The sequence below is a fragment of the Rhamphochromis sp. 'chilingali' genome (assembly GCF_963969265.1).
Source record: "Rhamphochromis sp. 'chilingali' genome assembly, chromosome: 21".
Lineage (NCBI taxonomy): Eukaryota > Metazoa > Chordata > Actinopteri > Cichliformes > Cichlidae > Rhamphochromis > Rhamphochromis sp. 'chilingali'.
Genome location: NC_137949.1, coordinates 8490590 through 8501280, shown reverse-complemented (window position 1 = coordinate 8501280; position 10691 = coordinate 8490590). Strand labels below are relative to the sequence as shown.

At 41.7% G+C, this 10691-nt stretch overlaps 1 protein-coding gene across 1 annotated transcript in view; it reads left to right on the top strand.

Moving 5' to 3' along the window:
- The first annotated feature begins 5425 nt into the window (after positions 1 to 5425).
- gfra4a (GDNF family receptor alpha 4a) overlaps positions 5426 to 10691 on the top strand; it is a 149350-nt gene continuing 144084 nt past the window's right edge. The window contains exon 1 of the mRNA XM_080870255.1: positions 5426 to 5487. Coding sequence (XP_080726381.1) covers positions 5430 to 5487 — 58 coding nt within the window. The 5' untranslated portion in view covers positions 5426 to 5429. The remainder of the gene's footprint in view (positions 5488 to 10691) is intronic.

Here is a 10691-nt window from a genome sequence, read left to right as displayed (position 1 = left end):
CCGTCAGTAGCAATGAGTCCGTCTGACAGTGTTTTAAAGCATAGGGTGTGCACTATATTTAGCCTATTTTAAATTGATCCTTTCTAAATGTGTGGACAAATCCTAATTATGTGATTAGATTTTTTGTTGGCTGGATTCATTTAAAGCATTGTGTCATATTTTTGTAAGCTTTTTATAAAACTGTTGCACAGTTTAAAAAACCAGAGAAAGTTCAAAAAAGGGGAAATGGTCAAAAGTTAAATTATAGTATGGAGAAATATATGGATAAAATTCAACCTCACAATATTATTAAAACCAACTGCAGATACACAGAATATCTGTTTGGAGAGACATCAGGTGACTTTCTGCTGGAACTGTGCAGTAACTACTCAGATACATTCAGTACAATTCTGAAGTATGTGACTAAAAATAAATGTGCCTTTCAACTTCCCATCCCTTTACATAATTTTGTCTTTATCCCAAAGATAAAATGCAGTACGATGCACATTAATACCGAGAAAACATTTTTCAGTTCATTGTTTCTCCTTTTCACAGAAATCTATCAACTGAGACGCTCCCCGCTGAAAAGTTGCTTGGACATCAAATGAGACGTGCTGAGTTTCATTCGACTCAGATTTCAAATCACTGCTCACAAACGATGTCTGCACTGCCGTTAAAGGCTACAGCGTGCGGGAAATATTTTGTAGTGCTACAGCTTGATAATATTGCCCACAGCAGGGACAGAATTTGAAAATGGGCCAAAATCAGTGTGACAGCAAAGAAAAAGTGTCATCAGTCCAAATTGTCAGTTGTTTCAGTTATGCCTCTGCCCAAGAGGAGGAAGTGAAAAGTGTTTTGGGCTAAATAGAAAGTCAGTGCGATACAGAGAGGTTTTTTGACCCTCATTTCTTCTTGCTGCCCCACTGCCCTCAGCTATGTTGCTGAAAGCCAGTAGGTTAAACTTCCTTACTGCAGAACAGTTTAAGTGCTAAGAACTCTGGAGCATGATAGGATGTCATATACAGTGCTGTGTAAAAGTCTTGAGTCACCTCCATTACTTTCATGTTTTGCTAGGAAAATGGGAAATAGTCCCCATAATAGTCCACACATGGATATGCAACATATTTAGCAAAAGTTGAGTTTGTGCAGTTCTGACTAGCTTCGAAATCAATATTTGGTGTGAGTACCTTTTTTCTTCAACACAGGCTGAACTCTGAAAAGGCAAAATCTAAGGTAATTTCTTTATGTAGGCTTTAGGAATAGTTTCCTAAAGGGATTCCAAAGCTCTTCTTTGGATGTTGGCTTTTTGAATGCTGAAATCTGGTTCTGGAGAGGCCATTCCCAGACTGATAGCGTTCCACTGTGTGTCGTTTTCTATCCAGGTATGCTTTGACTGCATTGGCAGTGTGTTTCAGATCATTGTTGTGCTGAAAAATGAATCTGGTGCCAATCAAATGCTTTCCAGATAGTACTGAATGGTGGAGTCACATCTGCTGGTACTTTTTTACATTGATAATTACACAGACCATTTCTGTTGAAGTTTCAGTGAGCAGTAGATGGATCACCTGAAGGATCAGTCATTTCTCAGGTTCTGTGTCAGAGTTTTACTGGATATTTTCCTGTTTCTTAAAGACATGACTTTCATATCCTGTTCACCTGCTGTAGATAGTTTTTTTAGACCTACCACTTCTTTTGTCCCCCACTTGTCCAGTTTCCTCTTTTTTGTTTGGTTTTTTTTACGAACACACTCCATACCATGGTGAGATATGCCGAGAGTTTGTCTTATAGTTTTTTGGTATCTTGTTTGTGGAAAAATAATATTTTATGCTTGTCAATCTGTTATACTATGTGTTTTTATGACAGACAGCTAGGAACAAAGTGCCAAAGATTCAACTGAAAATTGATTCCTTTTTAAGTTGTCTGTTATGCGTAGCTAGGTTCATCTCTTTAGTTAGGTGCCTTTCTTATGATTGAGTGATCCATAGATCAGTGTTAGGTGGCTTTACAAAAAACAAACAAACAAAAAAAATATTCTAAAATGATCTGGACCAATATAATTATTGCTCAGGACCAATTTAAAAAATTACAAGAAGATGTGGCTGAAAGCAAAATTTAAAGAACTGAGGGGTGACTCAAGACTTTTGCACACGTATGAACAACAACTACTTACTAATCATTTTTCTTGGCAAATCTGTTTCTACGTGACCGATTATGATCAAAGGCACTAAACCTTCTTACCAAGAGCATGTCCTGGCATATAAGACTTTGGTTTGGTGTGGCTTCTCTAAATGCCCGTCTCAGTACTGTGTAATTGGGCCGACTCTGGTAATTATCCATCTGAGATAATTATGTAAATTGCTTGCAAAAATGCAAAGCAGTTATGTAAGGGTTAAACGAGAAGGTGAGAGAAACAAGAGAAAAGCGCGTGAGATGGAGACGAGATTTCACGGACACGGAGCAGAGTGTTGCACTGCAGTGGCTTTGTGTCATCATCATGTAGCGTCTGATTCAGCTCCATCGCTGGTCAATAACACAACTACAAAGTGACTCCATCACAATTGTGGAGTCGCACAGAAATGGCGGTGTGTAGGTGGTGCAGCACCACATCTCTCTCTATGTATTCTCTCTTTCTTTCCTCCTCAGTCTCACCCTCTAATTTCTCTCTCCATGTGTCTAAGCAAGATTGTGCAGCAGTAGGCAGACACAGGAAAAAAAACAAAAAAAACCCAACAACAACAACTCAGGAGCTGGCATTAATTTGAATGCATTAACACCTCTCAATCAACCTATAAGATTTTTTTCTGCTGTTGCATGGCCAACACAGCAGGAGCTTGTCCCACATCCTCGCCAGGCTTATGACATCAGTGTTGCAAATATTTGGAGGGCAAGGCAGCTTTTTGAGTCACATCAAGAGCTGGAGCGGAGGCGGGGACGCAGAAGATATTTCACTAGGAAGATTGGATCCAATGTGGGGAGGGGGACGCTTGATTCAAAGGGGAGAGGTGGGAATCAGAGGCCACAAACTGTGATTCAGGGAGTGTTGGAGAGGGGTTGAGGCTGCGTTGAACTTTGGAAATGTCGGAAATGGAAAGACACGACGACCCTAAAAGGATTGTTCTCTGTTCCCAGCCAACTCGCCCTTGAGCAAGGCAGTTAACCACCAGCTGTTGCTGCTGTGGAGCAATCAGTTAATGCACTGCTAGACAGCTGCCAGGCTACAAATCCAAACCTCAGACTTTACATTGTCCCTATCAAAATAAAAAAAAAAGAAAAGTTAAAACTGAGTTTTATTTCTTGTTAAATATGCGCATTGACAGAGCTGCCACAGACAAAAGCTTCAGATTGAATAGTGAAGTCCAATTTGTGCTGAATGTTGTTTTCTTTTCGTGTGTGCAGACAACAGAGAATGCCACCGAGTGACCACTAGCGCATTTTAAAATGATTGTTTACTGAGATAACTAACAACCTGACAAATCAGGTCACAGCATACAACAGGACTGTTCAGCATCTCTAAATGATTTTTTTATAAACTTACTGCACCTCAATGGCATTTGTTTTATATATTTAAAATGTACTATTTTAGAGTGATACAAATACTCAAAGCTTCACTGTTCAGTTTACTTTTTTGGATCCTGTGATTATCATGATGATTTTTATACTTGCAGCGTGTTGTATATTTGTACAAAACAATGAGCGGTAAGCAATTAAAACTCACTTCAGGCTAAAGAAGAATCTAACCAAATATAGTTAAAAAAAAAAACTTGAAAAAGCAATGTGGGAAAAACCAACAACGGAGTCTGCTGTGGTCCCTGAGCAGTACATGCTATTGGCCTCGAAGCATAAATGCTCCTTGAAACTTCTCACCTCCTGCGGTATCTTTCTTCTCACCCTCCCTGTAGCCTCCGTATAAGCAAATCCTAAGAGGAGCAAACTGCCCACTCTCTTTGAGGGGGAAAAGTAGAACAGTGAAAAACAGAATGGGGTTGTGTTTCTATTTTTATTTATATATTTATTCATTGGGCATGATCCTTCCCACGAGTATCAGTCTTTTTTTTTTTGCATACTGCACAGACACATTTTTTGGATTAAAGTGTCCCTGAGATGCTGTAAAATGCCGCAAAATAAGCTTGAAGAGGCAAAACAACTCCCCGAAGAGAACCCCAAAAATGTGTTTGTCATCTAGAGTGTGGGCTTCGACGCTCGGGGATGGAGGGAGGGGGGAGGGGGCAAGCTATCAGCTATCAGTATGTACTGTAGAGTGCGAATATTCTCCAGAACTTGTGGAGTGTAACTTTTGTCTGGTCTAATTCGGTGATTTTGGGTGTGTGACAAATTTCCTTCAGATTAAAAAAAAACTAGGCTGTGTCTTAAAAATAATAATAGTGCATGTCTGAAGCGCCAATCAGACCCACTGTCCTCAAAACCCAGATCAAAATAGATTTTCTTTGTTCTGTTGTTTTTAAAAAAAGAAAGAAAAAAGGACCAGCATGAGCACATTAGACAGCAGGTAGCCTCAAACAGCTCACGCTGGCTGCAAGATGGTCTTTTCATTTTACCATTAGGAGACAGACACCGTGAGTCAGCCTGGCTCTGTTTTCACCGCTGCTCCTTCTGCCTCCGTGGGGGCCCTTAAAAAGATTTTCTCTGCTGCCTCACTGATTCTCGTTTAAGTTGATTGTGGTAGTTACTCTTTTTTTCTTTTTCTTGGAGGTGTGCGTGTGTGTGTGTATGTGCGTGTGGGGGTATAACCTACTTTCAGAAAAGTGTGGTTATGGTCTACCCACCGATGCAGGCTATGCACCATTTTACGCGGGGTTGTTGTTTCCATTTTATGGCAGTAACGAAATAGCCTATCGATTTAAGTCAACTTTGGTCAAGATTGGATTTTTTTAAACGAGCTGGGTTGGGCATCTCCGGCCGGCCCGCCTGGGAGCTGAGGATCACAGCGGGGACTGACTCTCGGGTCGGAGTGCGCAAAGCAGCGCGCCAGTGATTCAGCCGCAGTTTCCAGACGGCGCGCAGGTGGAGGCGACGAGGAGAGGAAGCAGCCGCTCAGGACGTGCTGATGAACCGCACGGGGATGTTCAATACGCACACGATTTGTTCCACGTAAAGACCGAACTGCTTCTTTTTTCTTCTTCTTCTCCCTCCGCGGTGTGATTTTGGTAGCGGTGTCTTGGTCTGGCTCAGCTGTAACCCATTTCCCCTCCAAGACAAAAGTTTGCCTGCTAAAAAAAAGGAGAAAAAAAAAGGAAAATGATGTTCTGGTCCGCTAATGTTTTTTCACGCAGTGATGTGGATTCCGGCGTCAGCGTAAGTGGACAGTCATCACTTGAGAAATAGCTGCGATTTTTTTTCCGCTCTTAATTTCAGTGCCAGTTTCAACAAAAACAGCGGGCTTTTATTCTCCGCACATCATCTCTCGCCCAGGATTGCATCCGTTTGAATTAATGTCGCACTCCATAATGGACTTCCTCGGACTGTACTTTTTACAGCTGGCTCTCATCGGTAAGTTGATCAACACTTGAACAATTGATTGTGGTCGAAACCAATGCGCCGTCCTGTGACTGCCCAATGCAGCTCGCATTCGGCTTGATTTTATTTTATTATTCTGTTGTTACTAGCTTTTGTTAAGTCTTTCTTAGTGCGAATGATCTTTAAAGGTCCATATTCGCTTGCTTGTGTCAAAGTTGCATCATGAGATCATTCTTTTGTTTTTTTAACCCCTTTGCAGAATAAGCCGGTTTGTTAATGAGATACACGGATGCACGACAGGGTCAGAAAATGAGGAGAGATTGTGATTTTCTTTTAAAGACCACACAGAAAGCCCGCAAGTAACATCCTATGTGTGACTGGGGAGTGATGAAACAGCGGGACTCTGACAGGCTGCTCACATTTTCTCCACTCGAGAGATGCTCGCTTGTGTTTTTTCGCAGTCTTATTTTGTTCTTTTTTCTTTTTCCCACCCCGCGGGCAGAAGTCCCCTTTGTACATCCCATGTATTTAAACCGTTTCCCAGCACCGGCAGATGGATGTGATGATAGATTACCAAAGAAAAGATAAAGATGCCACCAAGCTGCCGCTGCTGCTGTTATCCAGCTTCGCTGCGAAAATGCCAATGCAGACAAGTGTATGTCAAACTGTTGGCGTGCGCGCCCGCATGTGCCACTTCTCACGGTTCGGTGAGCGTGCGTGTTGGAGGAAGGGGCATGGTGGTGGGGGGTTACGCGCTTGTGCACCTGCCTTTGCAGGTGAATTGTGTTGTCAGTGCGTGAATAGGGAGGAAAAAACAACGTGGTGGTGGTGGTTTGCGTGCGTGCATGCGTGCGTGGTGGCAGGAGAGGAGTGTGTGTGAGCGCGCACACGCTTGAAACGAGCCAGTCAAACAGGGTGTGCGTGATCACATCAAACGCTGAAATCATGAGCAATGACCACCAGCACTGCAGACGCACACGCGCACACACGCACGCACACATGTACACTCAGCTTTTTTCCATTCCTCCACACTTACTTGGGCCAGGTGGTGCAAGTCAGTTTCAGTGCCAGCTTTGTTTTGTGTTTGCCAAACACAAGAGTAGACACCCTGAGTTTTTTTTTTTTTATTGCATTCTATTGTGAAAAAAATATTATATGGAGGGAAAAAAAACTTCCTACAGAACGAATGCTGGCTGGAAACAGGATATACAGACGGAGGGATTTGTGTTTGTTAGATTTATAGCCTCAGTGTTGACAGCTCTCCATCCCGCAGTTCATTTCCTTTTTGCTGCAGATGTGATTTCAGCCACACTCCTGGTGCACTGACAGCAGCCTTATATGCTGGGAGTGAACTGGAAACTCGGGTCTTAGACAAGAGCTTCCACCACCATGAATCCTTAACAAACACTTTCAGCGGTGCTAATACCCCCCGCCCCCCTTGCTGTCTTCCTTCACTTTTCCCATCATATGTAAAACCTGTGTCACCACACTGCTGTCAGTCAAGATATGAGCAGGGTGGTTAACTGGAAGCAATATGTGCTCGGTGGAATAGTCACTCCTCGTCTTTTCTCTGCAGATATTCTCACCTTGTCAAAAAGATGTGTCAAAACGGCCGAGTCACTTAGCCAGAGCCTCATGATCCCGTCCATCAGCCACACAGGGAGAGACGGAGGGGGGATGAAAGGCAGGAAAAGCAGTTTATTCTTAGAAAAGGGGAGGGAAGGTGGCTGGTTTGAATCCTCAGGCGTAGACTGGCTTAACTGAACTTAAGAAAACCAGCAGACTTTATGAGGATTTTTTCTTTTTTTCAGTTTAAGAGGACACATCGGCTATGTGGGATTGCATGCAGCTTTTTTCCTGGGGCTCCCTTACATATAAAAGCATGCTTCTCTACAACTTGCTGGGCCAAACCTGAGCTTTAAAAGCTGCCTGTGGTGTCCAGGGCTGTACTAATATCCTTCCAATCTAATGAATGTTTCTCTCTTACGAAGCGTGCTGTGTGAAGTGGATGTATGCAAGATTAGTGTGCTGTGTTTTTGTATTTTGTTAACTTTGCAGGGCATAAAAACGACGGGGGGAGAAACAAGCATCTATTTACTTCGGCTTTAAATTAGCATATTTACCGCTCAGTCTTGTGATGCTTCACTGATTATCTGCCCGCACAGCTCTGAACATTTTGCAATCATTACTGCAATTAGTTGACCAGGTTTATCTGCATATTATTCTTCTCTAAGTGGTGTGGAGCAAATGAGCATGCCCTGCCTTGCCATTTCTGACATGGGAGAGGGTTTGTAGTGCTTAGCATTCTGTGTGGTCTAATCTTTTATACATGGTAGTGCTTAGCTGGCAAATAATAATGATGGTAAACTCGAGTGGCTATGTTTTTGCCTAACATGTGTTTGTAGCGACTGATTCTCGCAGCGGTGGAGGAAACTATAGATAAGATGTGTCAAGGTGAGGGGGCTGGCTGGGAGGACAGTGTCACATCCTGTAATGAGAACCAGCAGATTAAGAGGAAGGGCATCCATCCACTGGCACTTTGTTTTATCAGCCTGCTTTGTCTAATGGCTGATTAAGTTTAATCATTTTTAGTACAGTAGCTGTCATAGTGTTAGTCAGCTCCACAAAAAGAATAAGATAAGAATCTGCATACATAAAAAACTATTTCTGAAAGTAATGCAAAGCCACAAGATATTATTGATTTGCTAAATGTTGGTAATTTGTGGGAATTAATAATTTTCCTCATCACAACAGGAATATCTGCTATTAAAAAATATTGAAAGTTGCCTGAAACTCATCAATAAGAATGATGAGCAGCATGAGAATGTTTGACCTTCTACAACAAAAGCATGTTGAAAATAGTTCAGCGGGTGTAGGTTAGTCAGTGGTTGTGCTAGTAGATTACCCGTTAAAGCAGAAAGACACTGGAACTGTATCGCTAATATATGCTTTTTAATATTTATTAATTACAAGTAATGTTATTTTTGCAGTCTTGACATTGCATGTGACAGATTTTCATACTCTAACACAGGCCTAGTCAACACTGTCCATATAAAGTGCAGAAACATAAATGAAACATCAACTTAAGCTTTGTATGCCGTGACAGTTTTATTTAGTTTTAACAGCAAGGACTTGGCCATTGTCCAATGTGGATATCACTTTGGTTTGTCCCCTTCTCCCTCCCTCTACCTGCTGAAACAGCACCCTCTCTGGGGACCTGCTGATTGCTGTGCATATGTAACAGTGTTTGTCAAACAGTGTCCTTATAATTCATCAGTCTAATTAAAAAGCAAATCAGTGTCCCAATAATAATCGTCAAGTGTTGATGGTAAACAACAGAGCAAAGTATAGATCTCACTGCCATGTCCCTGATTAAGTTTACTCATTTATCTCATTCCAGCACATTAGTAACTGGTGGTCCTGATTTTTGATAGATGAGATCAGGCAGTAGACTCTGTGTGGACTTTGACATAGTGAGGAGGAGGAAGAGGGCCTGGAGAGGTGGAGGTATGCTCTGGAGAGAAGAGGGAAGAAAGTGAGGAGAAGCAAGACAGAATATATATGTGTTAATGGGAGGGAGACAGGTGGAAAGGTGAAAATGCAAGAAGGAGATATAGTGAAGGTGAAGCCATCCAAAGCAATGGATGGTGCTCAAGAGTGGTGAAGAAGAGAGTGCAGGCAGGGTGGAGCGAGTGTAGACAAGTGTCAGGGGTGATTTGTCTCACAAGGATAGCGGCGAGAGTAAAAGAGAAGCTTGACAAGGTGGTAGTGAGACCTGCTGACATGTATGGTTTGGAGACACTAACGCTGACAAAAAAAAGGAGCTTTTCATTAGAAATGACCAGAATGAAGAAGATTAGAAATGAGTACATCAGCTTAGGATGAGCAGTTTGGAGACAAAGGTGGAGAAACAAGTCTGAGATGGTTTGGTCATGATCCACTGTGGTGACCCCCAAAACGGATCATCTGAAAGAAGAAAAAAATGGTCATGATTTTTTGATCTTGCGGCCACACACTACTAATTTCGTGGTGGCAATCTTGTGATCACTCAGTAACATTTGATTTCCAGACATAGGTGGCCTGGGGACTCTAACAGAATGTTCAGAGTTTGATTCTGAAATTGTAGCATGGAATTAGATCTGTCATAATCACACAGTCTCACAATAAACACAGCAACCGATAATATTTAACTGTGTTTACGCCATCAGCCATTCTGTACTGTAGCTAATCACGGTTGTTGATCGTGTCAGTGCAGCCTTTCAAATCACTGATTGGAGCAAAACACACATTTTGATTTTATATTTTAAGTGTTCTAGATCAAAGTTTCCCGAAAGTAATTACAGCGCTGAGGCTACTGAAAGTAAGCCTGCTGATTTCCATTTCTTGCTAGGTAATTATTTACTGATTAACTTTCCAGTCCAGTTGAACAGATTTTTTAAAGTAGTGCTTCCTTACCTCAGATTAGTATTCACGCCATGGGGACGTAAGGAGGAGCACTGCAAGATACAATACGTTTTTCAGAATCAGAATCAGAATCAGAATACTTTATTGATCCCTGGGGGAAATTATTTTTTGTTACAGTGCTCCATTTTAAACCAACATTAAGACAAGACAGACAATACGCTAACTAAGAATAGTACAATATATACATATATATACATACATACATACATAAGTCACTTATAAATAAATAGTTGGAAAGAAACATGTGTAGCTGTAGCAGCAAACAGTGTGTTAAGTGGATGCGTTGTACAGGGAGATGGCCACAGGCAGGAATGATTTCCTGTGTCGTTCAGTGGTGCTTTTCGGTAATCTCAGTCTCTCACTGAACGAGCTGTCATGCTGTTATGCTGTCTTGCCTTTTTTATAATTGATTTATTTTTTTGCTAACCGCAATCAGTCTAAAAAATGTTGCCTTAAAAAGACTTTGAAGTTACAGGCACATATAAGAACTCGCAGTTATGAAAAGTTACCCTTTTAGATTAAATAATAGAGCTGGAAATGAGCACAACAGGTCCGGCGTCGCTACATGTGAGAGTACGTTTTGTGTAAAGAAACAGGTTCCTCTGCTTTTTCTGATCTGTGTGATTACTGAATGTAAGGGGGAGGTGGAAACTTTAAGTATCAAAGCTGTCAAAGGTAGTAATTCACCTTGAACCTCTTATGTATGTTGGCCTTTTATTAGGAGATCTGAATAGAAGTAAACAACTTGAGAGTTGTCATTATAGTATTCCCAC